General features: G+C 39.8%; 2 protein-coding genes across 4 annotated transcripts; one reads left to right on the top strand and one right to left on the bottom strand.

The window, feature by feature from the left end:
* The first annotated feature begins 7892 nt into the window (after nucleotides 1-7892).
* Nucleotides 7893-13273, top strand: LOC306871513 (diacylglycerol O-acyltransferase 2-like). Of its 3 annotated transcripts, XM_079419519.1 has the most exons (9): nucleotides 7902-8282; nucleotides 9693-9829; nucleotides 10109-10204; nucleotides 10337-10444; nucleotides 11268-11338; nucleotides 11446-11650; nucleotides 11740-11914; nucleotides 12275-12459; nucleotides 12647-13273. In XM_079419519.1, the coding sequence occupies exons 2-9, from the start codon at nucleotides 9814-9816 to the stop codon at nucleotides 12799-12801; spliced, it is 1011 nt and encodes a 336-aa protein (XP_079275645.1). In that variant the 5' UTR covers nucleotides 7902-8282; nucleotides 9693-9813; the 3' UTR covers nucleotides 12802-13273. The 3 variants fall into 3 exon arrangements, with proteins under 3 accessions (XP_079275644.1, XP_079275645.1, XP_079275646.1); XM_079419518.1 differs by lacking the exon at nucleotides 9693-9829 and having other exon boundaries at nucleotides 7893-8348; nucleotides 12647-13019; XM_079419520.1 differs by lacking the exon at nucleotides 9693-9829 and having other exon boundaries at nucleotides 8044-8282; nucleotides 12647-12963.
* On the bottom strand, nucleotides 13271-16178 carry LOC306870683 (zinc finger HIT domain-containing protein 1-like). The gene is made up of 5 exons (XM_079418101.1): nucleotides 16112-16178; nucleotides 15721-15891; nucleotides 15518-15597; nucleotides 14913-15082; nucleotides 13271-13898 (listed from the first exon to the last, which is right to left on the bottom strand). The coding sequence occupies exons 1-5, from the start codon at nucleotides 16131-16133 to the stop codon at nucleotides 13877-13879; spliced, it is 465 nt and encodes a 154-aa protein (XP_079274227.1). The 5' UTR covers nucleotides 16134-16178; the 3' UTR covers nucleotides 13271-13876.
* Between the last annotated feature and the right edge of the window lie 3082 nt (nucleotides 16179-19260).

Here is a 19260-nt window from a genome sequence, read left to right as displayed (position 1 = left end):
AAGACAGAATTAAATATTTGACATTTTACGTAGCAGAAGCTATTTTGGACCTAGAAAACAACTTGTGTGATGGTGTTATGACTGTCTCTGGTCACTCTTCTGTTGCTTTTAAGTTCAGTAGAAACCAAGTCCACAAATCTAACTAAAACCATAAATATTTAATGTCCTCTCTTCTGTTCCCTCAGTCTGTATACAAGCTATGCTCTATTGAATCTGAAACATTGATGTTGCCAGTGAGAGTCCCCAGTGATGCTGGCCTCTTCCCCTCCATGTTCTTTCCGCTTCTGTTCTTTTTTATTTTCGTCCTGTAGTCCTAAGCAAAACGTGTACCAGTGCTCTCTCTGTATCTACAATGATAACTCCAAAGACAGACAAGTATGTTTTCATACATAAATCCACATACAGTTGCTGTCAGATTAAATCTTTAAAACTACACCATTCTGCCTGAGAGCGCTACTTTACAGTGCTACATTTAAGTGCTATGCTTTACTAACCAAGTTATGCTATACATTAGTATGCTAAAGTACTTCACTAACAGAACATTAGTGTGAAATACATGTATAGCTACTCTGCCAAGCATACAGTAAGCCTCAGTGCCTGAAGGGTTCATTCTAGTGTACATCTAACCCAGCTTTCCCTTAATAATTCTGTCTTGCGTCACATTAGCGAACATTCATCTTTATTCATCAGTACTTCTCCCACCCTTCCCATATCTCATTTGATTTAAGCCTAAAACAGACATCACACTGCTGCTCAGATGCAAACATACCATCAAAATTCAATTCGGTCCTTTCAGGAAATCTACAGCGTAAAGCCTGAGCCTGGATCATCCAGACAGACAGACAGAACTAAAGCCCAACCCGAAAAATGAGCTTTACAAGAGAACATCTGTCAAAGTCTAATCAGAGCCACACAAACATACAGTGTCTCCTTCTGTCCGACACACTCACATATTTCTCCTGATAAATCCTTAAGTCTCTTAAGATCATATGATGTTCTCTCTACCTTGTTCACAATTGCACTTCTATTCTCTTATTTTCCAATTACAGTCTTTAAAACTATCTGCTCATTATCTTATTAAGCTCATGCTAATTCACCCTTTCCACTCTTTGCTCATCGCTCTCTCCCTTATTTTCTCACATGCTGTTGTCATATGCGGTTTCATCAAATTTCAAAAACAAATTCATGGGAGCTTAGAGACAGGGAGTCGGTTAGAGATGGAAACAGAGACAGTGAGCATTTTCTTACCAGCCACTAGAAGTCACTCTTATTGTGCTGCCTGTATTTGAGTGAAGTTGCTATAGATTTTGGTACAGGAATCTTTAACATGGAATCTGTGGTGGTACTGCAGGGGGTCTAATTTTTCAGGACAAATGTTGTTCAAATAAACATTTTCATTTTAAAACAATACAGTTATAATATTTTATATTTATTATTTATATTGCGACAAAAGTTAATTCAGCTAAATGTATAACACGTATTGAAATGTATAAGCCTAAGCAAATTTAAATGCATGAGCAAGTATGATTCAGCAAATGAATGCAATGTAAACTTCATAAAGTATGTTGATACATTAATACAATATTCTCTGTATTTATATAGGCCAAGTTGATAATGCAACAATCAATTTATTACAGTATGTGAGGGTGTCCATCTCTATCACTCACATGTGTCTGTCTGTCTCGCTCTCATTGTATATATACTGTATAACACTGGTTCTGTATGTTTCCCTCATCTATCACACCTGATTCAACTCATCAGCTCATTAGTGGAGACTGCAAGACCTGAAATGGGTGTCAGATATAGGGAGACATACAAAATGTGCAGTGCTGGGGGTACTTCATGGAGAGGTTTGAAAACCACTGCTGTATAAAATGTATATATATATACATTTGTACATGTATTTTTTTATATATAAATGGCTGTTTCCAGGTTTCCATTTACAAACACATTCTAACAACCACATCCACATGCAAAATAAAAACACATTCACAATTGCTTACTTACATGGTCAAAAATACACAAACCACACACCCACATGCTTGCACACACAAACACCAACTCCAAACGGAGAACACACCCAGCACTTATTTAAATGAATCACTCCCAAAAGGGAAATACACAACTGCTTGATTAATTGATTGATCAGTTGGAGAATTGACCGAAGGTCTTGTCATACACAGCATGTAGCCTATTTTCTTTAATGCTGTATGGTAAATCCAAGAAAAATGTCTCATAATACAAAAATGGCTCATGAATTAATACCTCCTGAATAATTGTTCAAAAAATTCGGCAAGTATTGTTTTAGACCTCTGGTAAAAAGCCCTGTGAAGGTTTCCACAGCCCCCAGACAAGGTGGGGCTGGTCTCCTCATGTCTGCAGCGTACTCCAGTCTACACCTCCTCGCTTAACTGGCTTTCCCCGCGCTCACCCCGCCTCTCTTGCTTTTAATCCGCGAATAATGTCTCCGGTGGACAGTCTAACTTGGTGCTATTAATCATTACCGGGAATACACAAGACCGATCCGGAGACGTCCAGGTTCACGCCACAGACATACACGCGCACGCAGCCACGCCTCCCATCTACTATCACATCACGACTCTAATAAAATTGGCTGCAGTTGTAGCTTGTCGCACGTGCCATTGGCATTCTGATGCCACATTCATGCGCGGTTTATGCAGACGTTACGTGAGAGGAATATTTCTGGAGACACTCGCCGTTACAACAGACCAGGTTACACCACTGATAACCAAATAAAGTCTATGAATAACTAATAGCGAAAATGTTAAATATATTCAAGATAAAGTCTACGTCCTTCACTTAGGCTTAATAGTGTACATCTCATAAACCACCCAGAAAGGCTCGTTTCCATCATAGCGAACTCTAAAACTCTCGTGCACCTGAAGACGCTCCTCATGACGCGTCACTTATAAACCCGCTGCCTTTACACATTTACTCTTTTACATTGTCGTGTTTTGTGGCGAAAAGATCGACGGTGAAAGCACGATCATTCGAGCCATATTTTTCTTTATAAAAATTATAAACCGTCTCAAGTACAAGAAAAAAAAAACCCCGGCTGGTTTTACAAGACAACAGTTTCCAGGGAAAACCTTGTATCTTAAAAAATACAACACATGCATTGGGTTGTCAATGAAAACATAGTGACATAAACACGGCAATATCGCTTGGTCGATTCCTCTGTGGGAGATCGTATTGCTAGCCTTTCCCAGATGTTAGTAATTATATTTCCACACACAAGTCAATACCAATTGAGGTCGAATATCGTCACAATTTGTATGATTTAAATACATCCGCCTTTAGTGTACAGAAAACAAATGGTGCAGAATATCTTGACTTACATAAACGGTGTGAAGTCGAATTGCAGATGACAAGTAGTAAAATCAGACAACAACAAATCCACGCCGGTCTGCTGACGATGACATTGCCCTCTTCATAGAGGAACGACTGAGGTGACAGTCATTTCCAACCGTGACATTAAAGATTAGATGTAAAATTCTTGTCAAGGAGACCGAGCATCAGTGCGCTGACGGCAGGCTGCTTTTTGTAAACATCCTCATCCCCATTCACCCTCCGCGCGGAGCACGATGAGAAAGCGCTTCGCTATCCATGGTGCAGTTCACTGCGACGTTAGGGAAGGAAGAAAAAAAAACATCCGTTCAAAGCAGGCCCATAGAACCATTCACAAATGCAGTTTGTTAGTGCCTGCACGCTAACCGGGAGACGACTTCACGGTAATGAATGCAGAGCCCTCAGATAAACAGATTCGTCGGCGGTGGCGCCGCACTTCGCGCTGATATTAATATGAATATTCTTGCTTTAGAGCTCGTCGGTCACCAGAGAAGCAGACGCCGAGCTACTGATTCCGTCTGATGCGCGCCTCGCTCTCCTGAAATGACGTTGTATCGTGCTGCTCTGAGGGGAGACATTTTCTGCCCTCGCCATACTAAATATAAATTCCACCGACTGTTATGTCGTTGTTACGTTTGCATTTTTATGCCTGCCCTTGCCTCCACCTTTCTGACAGCTGATTCGACGCACGTATTTACCATTTTTGTCCGCGTTCACTCTGTGCAGACGTAAGCAGTCTGTCAGCAAGCGCGCCAACGAACCCTAATACTCCACCAACAACATTGAGGCACTGGATATTCCTTCCCACATGATTTTTTCTCATGCTAATCTCTTTTTTCACTCACACACTTGTGTTTAGCCTATATGAATTTAAAATCTAGGCATAACCACCTGCTGTCAGTCGTGGCAATCACCTAATTCCCCTACACCTTTCACCGACCATATAACAACATCAAGAACCACTTATTATTAATGACATTCCTATTTTCCCCCTAAACCTAGGCATTTTCCCTTCTTACTCTCACTGTATCCTCACACAACCATCACTTCATTAGATGTACATGATCTCCTGCATGTGCTATCCATGCATAGAGTGACAAAATGTGATGTGAGCAAGAGACGAGCAATGAGGGAGAAATGTGAGAAGTGAGACTTGAAGACATGGAACACAAAGGATAAAAATAACAGTACTCACACTTCAGGATGGCAGAGAGCCATTGTGTCATCACACATTTAATCGGAGTAGCTCATGCGCATACGGCACGAGATTGCATCACAGAAATAGTCGGGAAGCTAGAATATAACCATTGATCGGTAATGAATCACACTTTGCCTTTGCACAAAAGAAGAACCCGGTAGACTGAAAATAGAATGTGTTGCCTCTCAACATCAGCTGAGTAATGAGTAAATCTACATGAACACCATTGGTATCATAGGCATTTTGCTAATCCAGGCGGTTTCTCATAATCTATGGCTGAGTTCAAACAAGGCATAGAAATTTGGTCGGTTCTGATCTGGTGAGGCCCTGAAGCTCATTAACTAAAGAGATGTTCGGTTGTGAAATCACAGGTCCAGATTCAAATGTAAATCATGAAACTATAGTATAGTCAGGACATAATTAGTAAAAGCTTTTGTCTATGTGAATACATGAATATAATAAGATGGACAAAGATAATAGGACAGACACAAGACAATGCACTATACTTGTAAACTTACTTAAACGAATACAAATTATTCCTATGGTCAGAGATATTTCTGTATAGGAGATATATGAAATGGGTTTCTCAAATGGCTGCTCAATTCTTTCACTTTAAAAAATTATTTATGTACAATTTTCATTATTAAACGACAACTCTTGTACCATTGACTATAGTGAACAAGTTCTTTCGATCCAGTTCTTTTCGTCCAATCAGTTGAACTGGTGCACAAAACTGAACAACTCAATATCAAGACATGAGTTAAAGGGTTACTCCTCCCCAAAATGAAAATATTGTCATTAATCACTTACCCCCATGTCGTTCCAAACCCGTAAAAGCTTTGTTCGTCTTCGGAACACAATTTAAGATATTTTGGATGAAAACCGGGAGGCTTGTGTGACTATCCCATTGACTGCCAAGTAATTAACACTGTCAAGGCCCAGAAATAACGACTTTATTCAACAATTGGCAGTCGTGGCCTAATAGGTAGAGAGTCTGACTTTTAACCCGAAAGTTGCGGATTTGAGTCTCAGGTCCAGTGGGGATTGATGGTGGGGGGAGTGAACAACCAGCGCACTCTTCCACCTCCAATACCATGACTGAGATGAGACCCATGAGCAAGGCACCGAACCCCCAACTGCTCCCCGGGCGCCGCAGCAATATGGCTGCTCACAGCTCCGGGTGTGTGTTCACTACTGAGTGTATGCACTTGGATGGGTTAAATGCAGAGCAAAAATTCAGAGTATGGGTCACTTGGCCACACGTCACTTCACTTTCAATTTGTCTCTTCCACGTCACCGTAGCGCCATTTTGGAGAGTATCCACTGGACGCAAACAGCGTACGCTGTTCTGTGTCAGCCGCACCACACGGATACGTTTTCTACATTTATTTACGCTTTGATTTGAATGAAAACAGCGTATCCGTGTGGTGCGGCTGACAGGATACTCTCCAAAATGGACCTACGGTGACACGGAGGAGACGAATTGTTGAATAAAGTCATTATTTTTGTTTTCTTTGCATACAAAAAGTATTCTCGTAGCTTCGTAAAATTACGGTTGAACCACTGATGGCAGATGGACTATTTTGATGATGTCTTTCTTACTTTTCTGGGCCTTGACGGTGTTAATTACTTGGCAGTCAATGGGACAGTCACAAGTCTCCCAGTTTTCATCCAAAATATCTTTGAGATTAATGGCAAAATTTTCATTTTGGGGTGGAGTAACCCTTTAATTGCAAAGCCTAAAATTAAGGACTAAAATTAATAAAGCCTAATAATATCCAATAATCTATATTCTTAATCAAGGGCTAAATATACTTTGTCAAACTGTGTTGGACATCAACCAGAGGGGTTAAGTCAAATCAAAGAGATAAATCATGTACTAGTTTGAACAAAGGAAAACAACTTCTACATTTCTAAAATAAGATGGCACATTGTGAAATATTAGCTGACCAGCTTTTTAACTTGTTGAGTCCATTGCATTCTTATGATTGACGTTTTCATTTGATTTGTATAGAACTTTTCACAAATATCATTGTACAGCAGCTTATAGAGTGATCTGTTATCAGAGGTGACCGTCGCTTTTCCACTGCGTGGTACGACTCGACTCGGCACGGCTCAGTTCGGCTCGTTTTGCGTTTCCACTGCAGTTTAGTACCGCTTTTAGAGTGGGTGGGATTATTCACGTGTCGTTATAGTTGTGCCGCATCTACTGCCGTGACTCCTGAAAAACTTTTTAATTCTGCATCGCTCCATCACGCTCTGGCTGGATCCGCTCCTCGGCTATTAAAGAGAGGAACATCCGTACTTCCTCAACAGACAAGGAAACAGCCATTTTTTCGGTTGTTAAAAAAGGTGCGCCCATTCAAAACAGTTGCGTTCGGTCCTTCGCTGGCTGTGCTGCTGATTTAAATCTAGCGGGTCTGTTGTGTCTCGTGCTGCAAGTTCAATGAGGCAGGCAGAGACTATTCTCTCAGGCCAATCAGTGATCAGCAGAGTTTACAGGTCATGTTTTGGTAACGGTACGGCTCGCTTGGAACCTCGGCCGAGGTGGTACTAAAAAAAGTACCAGGTACTGTACCCAGTGGAAAGCCCGCCAAAAGTGAGCCGTACTGAACCGTGCCGTGCCGTACTATGCAGTGGAAAAGCATTCTGAGATATGATACAAATCATGCAGTTAGTTATGTATTCATAGAGACAATGAACACATTAAAGAAATTATGATGTTGTGATCATTATATATTGTATATTATTTATACTGTACAATTAAAATATAAAGAACATTTGGCAGTTTTGTGTTGATTCATAATTGTGACATGAATGTGATGGGATAAAACCAATAGAGGTCTAAAATACCCGGAGAACATCTTTTTGCACCCTCAGATTCCAGATTTTTAAATACACAGTAAAAAATTTCAGACCTCCCAACTCAAAATTTTCTAGTTGTATCTCGTCCAAATATTGTCCTATCCTAAAAAAAACCATACATCAATGGAAAGCTTGTTTATTCAGCTTTCAGATGATGTATAAATCTCAATTTCGGAAAACTGACACTTAAGACTGGGTTTGTGGTCCAGGGTCACACATAGGCTATGCCAATCATTGATATGCAAAATTGAATATTAGATGTTGGTTAGACTTAGGATATATATAACAAAAATATAAATCTCTAAGCTTCATCTTTTGACAAGAAAAACTGGTTTGACTTGTTACAAAAGAGCGACAAGGTCATATTTCCCGAGAACATCGTGAAGCAACAAGTGGCAAGCTCTAGGCAACATTTTTTAAACTCAGTGGTTGTGCGCGCGCATATTCGCTCCACCCTCCCACAGATGTCCACACGTGCGCGAGGAGCGTTCATTCAACCAAACCGCGCCGCTGGACGTATAACAGGGGTATTTAAACGATATATCACGATCCTGTGTCTTATTCTGACATAAGAGTAGGCGTTTGTGGCGTTTTCGTTGCAGAGGCGTGACAACAAAGAGATTTGTGTTGTTTACGAACGATTCATGTTAAAGAAAAGGGTGACGGCTTTCAGTAATGCGGACGCGGATTCGTAAGTGGTTGGAGATAAACACCAGATAGCCAGCACTGAATGTGCCCACATACATTTACAATGACGGGATTAAGAGAAAGAGAACGAATCGTTATCTGTTTGACCAGTTGAACCGATCAAAGTGCAAACAAGAAACAAGACAGGCTTCTGTCAGGGAAGGTGAGGAAGAGGAATCGTTTGCTACAGGAATCACTAAAATTGGCCACTTAATGGGAACAGATAACGGTAGGATCTCACGAATCCCTGTACGGTACAGGATTTGACTGGAGAATGATATAACACATCTGAAAATTATCTCAAATTTAGCTTTAACCGAAAAGTTTTAAAATTTATATCTGTAACAACACCGTAAATCTGGTTAAACAGTAGGCCTAAATGTTCAAATAAAATTGTATTGATCTGTCGTAACGCTAAACGTTGTAAGTATGCTGACGTAGTGCACATATTTCGCAATTTAAAAATAAATAAATAAATGCAACTGTGGGTTTGAATTGCTGGAAGGTCACATTACACTGGATATACACAAGGATATCACTGCTCTATGTGGGGTCAAGATGTCAGATTGTACATATTAAAATTATACGTGCTTTTAGTCAACAACGTGGTTTCTAATGCCACGTTGAAATACGGCTATTTAATGATTAATGAGAGGCATTCTGGGATACATAAGTGACGATATAATGTTAATCTATTTGAAGTTCTATAATCTAGTTTGTGATGCTGATAAGCACCATAAAAACAGATTGTAAAATAGAATGTTGCATGCTGAATTAAAGTGAATTAAAATGTGGCCATTTAATGAGCAATATGTATTAAACTGTATAGACAAAATACAGCAAACAGTGTAACATCAGGGAAACATTACACAAACTTTGTTACAAACATGAACAAAACCTAAAATGTTTTAAAAAAACATCACACTGTATATAACTGATAATAATTTATGGAAACCCCTTTTTACTGATTTTCACAGTAATTATAAGCAATTATATCATTATAATAATGACTATAATATACATTTATAATAATATACAGTGACCTTAAATTCTTCTTTAAATCATTTTTTCCCCCCCACTGTGTATGTTACCATATGTACTGTTTATGGACACCCAAAGTCTGCATCTTGAACCTAAGGTGATTTTCTGATTGAGGAACAACATGGCACCACATTGTTTCAACAAATAAACAAACCTTTTAAAATGTTTAGGATGGGGTCTGCTTCAAGTGCAACAAGAATCCCAAGAGCTGCAAGAATCTATTTGATTTAATTAGATGGTTCCTATATTAGATTATACAGCTCACTACTGTCCATGTAATCATGGTTTTAAGTCCAGTACTCATGTCCAGTATAGAAGATCAGTGTTCATTAAAGAAAACCTCTTATATTAGCTACACATTCAAAATCACTCACAGTAATTACAGTTATTGGACAGCTAAGTTGCTAGCATCTGCAGAGACAATAAACCCATAACCATATAAGGACTGTAATAGAATATAATGAAACATTGAATGTTAGATAACAGATAATAAACATTAACTACAGGCCATTTTTGTGCCCCCACATTTTAGATCTCTGGGGTATTTTAGTGACTTTCTGTGGCCTTTTTGTGCTGAGCCCTGGTTAATTTCTGATCCTGCTGCCTGCTGAACGGTGACGTCCAGATTTCCCAATAAAGATATTTCACCTTGTATGACACAGATTTACAGTGAGTGAATCTGACAACTCATGTCTGCACAGGTTCAGGTCATTGGTTTGAATACTTGTGCCTGGTTGAAAATATTTGTCTCAGAATCTCCAATTATATTAAAATGTGACATTTGACAAAATCTTTTTTTAACACTTGCTTCGGTAATTTTAGCGAATTAGATGGCCTGCTCAAATAACAGTTCATTCTGTTGATGTGTGATCAGCAGTTACAAGAAAAATGAGAATGTGTGACCAACCTTAATCCGTTTCATCTTCCGTTTTATCCTCTCTTTCTCAGTTTCAGAGTTAAAGGGGAAGGAGGACAAGTCTCAGTGGAAGGAGTTAATTGAGGATATAAGTGTTTTACAATGGGTGTTTTCATTTCTGTTTTTAGGTGAGACCTGTTGCACACACACAGAGAAAAAAAAATACTTTTGGGTGCTGAATAGAAATTTCCATTATCCCATTGTGTCTCACTGACACTGTAACATTGTAACTAATTCTGAATCTGAATGTGTGTTTGCAGGAACAGCCTGTCTGCTGTTGATGATCTATTTGATGTTCACCTCTCTGTGGCTCATTCCCACACTCTACTTCTCATGGCAGATCTATGATTGGCACACACCCGAAAGAGGTCAACCCATCATTAGAACACACATTTCTATTCTTAACAGTACACACATAAACACGTGTAGATGGTTAAATGGATAGTACCCCTAAAAATGAAAATAAAGTAATAATTTACTCACTCATGTCATTACAAACTTGTATGACTTGCTTTTCTGGTTTGGGTAAGACATTCTGAGATATGTCTCTGTGTGTGTGTTTTTTTTATTTTATCAATGGTCACCAAAACTGTTTGGTTACCAACATTCTTCCAAATATCTCTTCTGTTCCACAGCAAAAACTAAAGTCATACAGGTTTGGAAAGACATGAGGGTGAGAAAGTGATCGGTCAAATGAGTTGTCATTTTTGGGTGAACTATCCATCTAAATCAGGAATACTTAAATCTGGTTTGCGAGATCCACTTTCCTGGAGAGTTTAGTTCTAACCCTAATCAAACACACCTGAGCATGCTAATCAGTGTCTTCGGGGCCTGTTTCATAAAACAAGTTTACCAAATAAGCCAGGTTTATTTCAGTTAGTATGACTTATTGTCAGTTGATTTGGTTCAAAATAAGTCAGACTAACTGTAATAATCCTGGCATATTTGGTAAACTTGTTTTATGAAACAGGCCCCTGAATCATTAGAAAATCACAGGTAGGTGAGTTTGATCAGGGTTGAAGCTAAACTCTCCAGGAAAGTGGATCTTTCTCGCCAGATTTGAGGATCACTGATCTAAATTCACAGGTTGACCTAAGCTCAGATAATTCCATTTAGCCTAATTCTTAAAACAGCTTTCACTGTCTGATAGAATTTAAAATAGTCAATTTTAATATTTTCTCTGTCCACCAGGTGGCAGACGAACAAAATTTGTGAGAGGCTGGGAAGTATGGAAACACTACAGAGACTATTTTCCTGTGAAGGTAAACATTTATACCTGATCTGTTGTTCTTTGACTTTAGCTCTTGAATTTTTTGTGTATCCCACCCCTTTTTTTTCTCTATCCTTCTTTGACTTTCTATTCCTTCAGCTAGTAAAGACTGCTGAATTGAATCCCAGTAAGAACTATATTATGGGTTGTCACCCCCATGGCATCATGTGTGTGGGAGCCTTCTCGTGTTTCAGCACAGACTGTAATGGATTTGCGGAAACCTTTCCTGGAATACGCCCCACACTTGCAATTCTGGCTGGACTTTTCCGCCTTCCTCTCTTTAGAGAGTATATTTTGTGTGCAGGTGAGTAAAACGACAGCTAAATTGAGACTCAACGAGAGAGAAGAAAACACGGAAAAGGATGAGTTTCTCCATCTGTTTCTCTTTCTCAGGTCTGTTGCCTGTGAGTAAAGAGAGTTTAGATTACTTCCTGAGCTGTACTGGTGTGGGTAACGCTGTGGTCATCATCATTGGTGGGGCAGAGGAATCACTTGCCTCATCTCCAGGAGTAAACACTTTAGTCATGAAACACAGGAAGGGTTTTGTACGACTGGCCCTTGAACACGGGTAAGAAAGAGACAAGAAGATTGAAATAAAACTAGTGGTTAAACCAGTGGTTCAGAACCAGGGATCGGGACCCATTATTGGGCCTCAGCAAACTTCCAAGGGGGCCACTGGATGACTAAAATTATTCAAATTACTATAATAATATTAATAAAATGAATATTTGCATTCGTATTATTATTATTAATAATAAAATAATCTAACTCAAAATGCTAAAAAGTACATAATATCCTGTCTGTGTCCCAGTTACTGTTTCAACTTTACCTTGTAATAACATGTGCACACATTATAAGCAGCAACTGCCAACTTATGAAAACCTTTTGTCATTTGACTACATCTCGTGTCTTGTTGCTGTTCACTCAGGGCTGACCTGGTTCCGGTGTACTCCTTTGGTGAAAACGAGCTGTTCCCACAGGTGGTTCTGTCCGAGGGCAGTGTTGGTCGACGGCTACAGGCTCTTTTCAAGCAGATTATGGGTTTTGCTCCATGTCTCTTCACTGGGGGGCGCTGGCTGCTTCTGCCATACAGACGCCCTGTCACCACTGTGGGTCAGTTCAAAACACTTGCATTTCACATCATACTTTTTTAAAACACTGATTACCATTTTTGTGAAGAATCAAGATGTTGCTATTCCTTTTCACTGACAGGAATATAACTACTGAGCTGTTCTTCAAAGATTGAATTATCACTTTTTGGTTAAAATAAATAAATGCAACGTACCTTTGTCTCTTTCAGTGGGACGTCCCATTACTGTGCCTCAGGTTGACAGTCCATCGCAGGAAAAAGTGGATTATTACCACAGTTTATACATGAAGGTTCTGTCTGAACTTTTCCACGAACACAAAACCAGCTACGGATTGGCCGACACACACGAGCTGCGCTTTATATAGAAACGTTGGAAAGCACAGTTATTGAAACAGCTGTTGGAATTATGTGGGACAGAAACGTACTTATTTCTGTGTTGTTTTCATGTGAACGGTTTAGCTTTTTTGGTTTTCCAAAATGAACCAAATGAATGAATGCAGTTTTGGGTCTAAATCAGAATGATGCTCTCTTCCTGTGGAGCTGTATATGTGCTATAAACGAACACACAAAAAGCTTGTCATCCAAAAAAAAAAAAAAAAGGATCACCTTTATCAGTGATGGAAATTTAAAACATGTTAATGCTCATAATGAAAAGATGTATTTTTAAAAACTATGAAAATAGTTTCCAGCAAATAATTATTTTTATATCAGAAATATGGATGATTTATACATGTATATTGATGTTTTTACCTTAAATTCATCAGTGGCATTTTAAAGTGCAAAGTTTTGAAATACCTCTCTTTTAGCAAAAGAAGTAATAAAAAGCACATTTTTACCACTTCCAGTCATTTATTTGTTTCAGACAACAACATTTTATAACAATATGAGAATCAATCATTTATACATATTTACATACAAAAGCAATACTTTGTTAAATTACAAAACTTCATATACAAAAACCATTGTAAATGCTGCAGGTTCCTTTAATTTTGATAAAGAAACCCCTGAATAGGCATTTTGCTTTTTAAAGAACACATTTGAACTTTTATATCCATAAGATTCAGTTATTTACTCCAAAACACTTAAATAGCAGTTATTCCACTGACATTCTCTATGTTTTAAGAACAATCCAAACCTTGCCACAGAATTAACTCTTATTACAATACTTGAACAGCTCCTCATTTTTAGGCAAACGCTTTATATTCTTCATCCTATTATGTGAAATTTCAAATGAAGTGCAGCCTATTTGTTGTATTTATTGTACAAAGAGTTGCAGAGATGACATTATTTTAGCAGTCAGGTCTAAGGCTTCTAGTGATTTATACCTCAACATGTTTGTGCAGGCAAATGACTGATGTCTCGGAGTAACATGAACTTTTAAGTGTGCAGTTTGACCCATAAGCTTGTTTTGATTTTGATAGTTCATTCGGGAGGAACAAATCATACTGTCCACTTTAGACACCTGAAAAGACAAGGAACACAATTTATTTCACCTACCCTAGCCCTATTAATTTACCATATGCCACCTAATTATTTGATCTGTTTTAAAGGCGTTTCATCTTGATTTTAAAGGGATAGTTTATCCAAAAATGACAATTCTGTCATTAATTACTCACCCTCATATCGTTCCAACCCCGTAAGACCTTCGTTCATCTTAGGAGCACAAATTAAGATATTTCTAATGAAATCCGAGAGCTTTCTGACCCTGCATAGACAGCAACGCAACTGACATGCTCAAGACCCAGAAAGGTAGTAAAGATATTGTTAAAATAGTCCATGTGACATCAGTGGTTCAACTGTAATTTTATGAAGCAATGAGAATACTTTTTGTGCATGAAGAAAAACAAAAATAACTTTATTCAACAATTTCTTCTCTTCCGTGTTAGTCTTCAACGCATGTTCACAAGAGAACCACGACGCGCACTGTAGATGAACGAAGGTCTTACGGGTTTGGAATGACAATTAAATGACAGAATTTTTATTTTTGGGGGAACTATCCCCTTTAAATCAGGGGTGTCCAAACTCGGTCCTGGAGGGCCAGTGTCCTGCAGAGTTTAACTCCAACTTGCCTCAACACACCTGCATGGAAGCTTCTAGTATGCCTAGTAAGACCCTGATTAGCTGCTTCAGGTGTGTTTAATTAGGGTTGGAGCTAAACTCTGCAGGACACCGGCCCTCCAGGACCGAGTTTGGACAACCCTGCTTTAAATGGATAATGAAAATTCTGTTGTAATTTTTCTAATTGGAAAACATCCTTCAAAATATCTTTCCCACAGAAAACAAAGTCACACAGGTTTGGAAATGGCATGAGGTAAAGAATGACAGAATTTTCATTTTTAGGTAAACTGTTCGATTAACGTCACCTTTTCTTGTGGTGCCAGTGTGTAGTAACAAAATTGTTTGTGTTGCTATTATCTGGTATCACTTTTGAGGAAGCGTGTCGCCTTCCAGCAACATGCATGAGCGAGTGCGTTACCTGGTTTCGTGGTGTGTTCCTAAACATCGGACACAGCAGTAGCGAGCTCCACATGACACACAAGTGTAGTTTGAAGGGAAGCCACACACTGCACAGAAATGTCGCTGAGGAAACTTAGAAGGCTCAGCACATGCAGTCAGATAATTTGGACCCTCACTAACACTCAAGTCCTGGAGAAAAAAAAAAAAAGAAAAAAAGTATGAGGTACAAAAACATCCAGGATTCCAAAAAGAGAAATAGATAGATGTTGTTTAAGCCCAGTTTTAGAACAAATAATTTTACATTGTGTACAGACATTTTACTTTTGAGGACTTTTTTTTAGTAGTACTAATTACTGTATTAACATTAACTAGGCAAGTACACTTTAAATAACAGCCTTTTGAGAATAACAGTAACGATAATTGTGCTTAACTACCATAAAAATAATAATATTTTAATGCTCTTTAAGGATTATGTTCTATTGTGTGTGTTTTTTTTTCTTCATATTTTTCTAAATGTGTCCTGCTGTTTTTTAACGTCTCATGACATTCACCCAAGAAAAGTGTGCGAGAGTTTCACTCTGGATGTTTCACGGCTGCAGTACTAGTGAGTGACAGATGCGTTACCTCCTCCTCCAGAAGAGTCTGGAAGTTTTTGCGGAACCTCTGTTTAAAATGATCACCCCTTGTCTTCTTCCTCCGCTTACCTTGAAATCAAAATTCAGCAGGCGAGAACAATACAGACAACACAACTGTCAGAGTCGGATACAGTTCGCAAAGGATTTAATTCAGGATGGGGACTGATGCATAACACCGACTAGATTCGTTACCGGATTCGTTGCTCTCGTCGAACTGCGGCAGCCGCTTGACGAGCTGCGGGAGGCTCGCGTGAGGGTCGTCCTGGAAGTTGTCTTTCTCGAGAGCCTCGAGCTGGCGAGTTAAACGGCGCTGGCGCGTCGCGCTGTCCAGCACGCGCCGCTGGTTTGGATCCTGGGAGCGGACTGAGGAGGACATGTCATCTGAATGTGAACTACAGCTGGATTTATATGATCACAAAATAGCAATGCATGGCAAAACGGTTTACATTGTTTTGCGGCAAATTTCCAACGCAGGGTTGGGAATCGACTGACAGTCATTGCGATTAATTCATTTTATGTTTTGCCATGCACTGTTATCAGCCAAAGGATAGGCTACAGACATTTAAATTGAAAACACGCTTACCGGCTGTTTTCTTCTCCGCCATGCCCGGAAGTTTAAAATGAGAACCAGTCTTTTTCTTCTGTTGATTTGTGGTGGTTCTCGATTGTGCGCTTGTACACTACTGACCTCTAGCGAACTACTGTGCTAATGATCGTCTGCTGAATCGAGATGGGTATAAACCATAGACTGTAAAAAAAGACATTTGATAAAACTTCTAGACATATTACTACCTGTATGCCACCAATTCCTCTACCAGGATACTTTTAGGCAAAACCTACGCTCCCTTTCACCCTTCCATCTTTCCTATGTAGTGTCATCCACTCTTCCCTTACCCACCCATTTCTCATCTCTGGATGTAAATACAGCAACTGACACTTTATTATCCACTTTAACTTCTTGTCAAGACAATATCTGTCTAGACAGGCCAGTGTATACTACCCTTTCTAACCTAAAAAGTTGCCCCATGTATCATCATCTTTACTGTATTTTTGCTGAGCAGTCTTTTGGGTGGCTCACCAATGTACTAGATGTCTCTCATACAAAAAATTAAGTAGGCTTGACCAAAATTTTTGTGGGGAGAACTTAAGAATTTATCGAAGATGGTAGTGTAGCAGTTCTTCAATAGCAATGTTAGCATGTCTTCCTTCAAACAATCTTAACCCTTGTATGAAACCTAGCTTCTCCCAAAGTTTTGTCTGTGGGATATAATTTTATACCTGATGACCCAAGGGCTAGAAACAATGCTGTTAGGAGCTTTCCGCTGGAGATGCGGCAATCAACAAGACGTTCCTGAGGAAATGCTGTTCCTTTGTCATTCTCATGGAATGGACCATTTGGTAGACACAGTTACATTATTTATTTCACAGAATGACTAACTGAACTTTAATCAATCAGGTTTCAGCAGATGCCATTCAACTGAGACTGCTTTGCTGTCGGTCACTGTAGCCCTGCAGATGGAGAAAGCTGATTCCAAATCATCAGTTCTTATTCTGCTGGATCTATCTGCCACTTTTGACACTGCACTTCTAAAACATGCTGGGTTAAATACAACCTAGCGCTGGGTAAAATATGGACGAACCCAGTGATTGGGTTGTTTTTACCCAGTGGTTGGGTTACTGCCCAGAAGGTTGAGTTTAACACAGTGGTGTAGTCTAGTTTTTAGTAGTGAGCATACCCTTGATCACTTAGGCCACGTTTACATTAGTGCGTTTTTGTTTTAAAACAGCGTTTTAGAATGAAAACAATCCTCGTTTACACTGGTGTCTCCGCTGTGTTTCCGAAACGATCTCTGTTTACACTACACAACCAAAAACGCATGTCACATGACCAGTCATGCAGGTACAACCATAGATATATATATGTAAATTCCTCATTAGCGACTGCTTCTATGGGCCACTATACGTAAGCCGGCCGCCATATTGTAGCGGTCAACTTCACATCATTAACCATAGTAATCACTGAATATTCGAAAGATGCCACAATCCTACACAGCCGATGGTATGCGAACCCAACTGCTCTATGCTAACCTACACTATGGTGATGAATGACGTCAAGTGGACCATTCCAAGATGGCGGCTGCATCAAAGACTATAGAATACCCAAGACATGTCACTGGTATAATTTTGCATGGGGAAAAATGCAACAATTAATATGGCCGCACAATCGTAGGAAGCCCCGCCTTCTGAATGAAAGAGCCAATCGCTAATTGGTAAAGTCAGCGTGTCACTGCAGCTGCCGTTAGAAGTCCTGGTTGCTATAGAAACAGTCAGTGCTCTGAGACGCGTGCTCAGGATTGCGCATGCGCAGTGACTGATCTAGCCTGAGAAATAAGCTTTTTATAACGCTATTTGAGCAAAAGAAACAACATTTATGACACAGTTGTTGTCCGATTTTGTTGGCGATTTCAAATATGATATTTAATCGTAAGGTTAGTGAACAGTTTTGGAGAATTTGATATTTCCCCATACAAAGTGATGGGAGCTGCTCTTGGATGCCTGAGAGGTATTTAAAAGATGGCCGCCGAGTGACATGACTTGTCTTAAAGAGACTTTGGCTGCATCTACGTGCCTGAAGCGGTCGAATAGGGCATCTACACTCACCTAAAGGATTATTAGGAACACCATACTAATACTGTGTGTTTGACCCCCTTTCGCCTTCAGAACGGCCTTAATTCTACGTGGCATTGATTCAACAAGGTGCTGAAAGCATTCTTTAAAAATGTTGGCCCATATTGATAGGATAGCTTCTTGCAGTTGATGGAGATTTGTGGGATGCACATCCAGGGCACGAAGCTCCCGTTCCACCACATCCCAAAGATGCTCTATTGGGCTGAGATCTGGTGACTGTGGGGGCCATTTTAGTACAGTGAACTCATTGTCATGTTCAAGAAACCAATTTGAAATGATTCGAGCTTTGTGACATGGTGCATTATCCTGCTGGAAGTAGCCATCAGAGGATGGGTACATGGTGGTCATAAAGGGATGGACATGGTCAGAAACAATGCTCAGGTAGGCCGTGGCATTTAAACGATGCCCAATTGGCACTAAGGGGCCTAAAGTGTGCCAAGAAAACATCCCCCACACCATTACACCACCACCACCAGCCTGCACAGTGGTAACAAGGCATGATGGATCCATGTTCTCATTCTGTTTACGCCAAATTCTGACTCTACCATCTGAATGTCTCAACAGAAATCGAGACTCATCAGACCAGGCAACATTTTTCCAGTCTTCAACCGTCCAATTTTGGTGAGCTCGTGCAAATTGTAGCCTCTTTTTCCTATTTGTAGTGGAGATGAGTGGTACCCGGTGGGGTCTTCTGCTGTTGTAGCCCATCCGCCTCAAGGTTGTGCGTGGTGTTGTGCACAAATGCTTTGCTGCATACCTCGGTTGTAACGAGTGGTTATTTCAGTCAAAGTTGCTCTTCTATCAGCTTGAATCAGTCGGCCCATTCTCCTCTGACCTCTAGCATCAACAAGGCATTTTCGCCCACAGGACTGCCGCATACTGGATGTTTTTCCCTTTTCACACCATTCTTTGTAAACCCTAGAAATGGTTGTGCGTGAAAATCCCAGTAACTGAGCAGATTGTGAAATACTCAGACCGGCCCGTCTGGCACCAACAACCATGCCACGCTCAAAATTGCTTAAATCACCTTTCTTTCCCATTCTG

The sequence above is a fragment of the Barbus barbus genome (genome assembly GCF_936440315.1).
Source record: "Barbus barbus genome assembly, chromosome: 6".
Lineage (NCBI taxonomy): Eukaryota > Metazoa > Chordata > Actinopteri > Cypriniformes > Cyprinidae > Barbus > Barbus barbus.
Note: the sequence above shows the minus strand (reverse complement) of the source record. Positions and strands in the feature narration are given on the sequence as shown.

Excerpts from the sequence above, each read along its gene's own strand:
- LOC306871513 (XM_079419519.1), top strand. Across the intron at positions 10,445-11,267 it reads TTGGCACACACCCGAAAGAG|GTGGCAGACGAACAAAATTT; the intron begins GTCAACCCATCA and ends TCTGTCCACCAG. Across the intron at positions 11,339-11,445 it reads GAGACTATTTTCCTGTGAAG|CTAGTAAAGACTGCTGAATT; the intron begins GTAAACATTTAT and ends CTATTCCTTCAG.
- LOC306870683 (XM_079418101.1), bottom strand. The coding sequence starts at position 16,133 with ATGGCGGAGAAGAAAACAGCCG. Across the intron at positions 15,892-16,111 it reads GGCGGAGAAGAAAACAGCCG|TCCGCTCCCAGGATCCAAAC; the intron begins GTAAGCGTGTTT and ends TGTCCTCCTCAG. Across the intron at positions 15,083-15,517 it reads AGACTCTTCTGGAGGAGGAG|GACTTGAGTGTTAGTGAGGG; the intron begins GTAACGCATCTG and ends TTTTTTCTCCAG.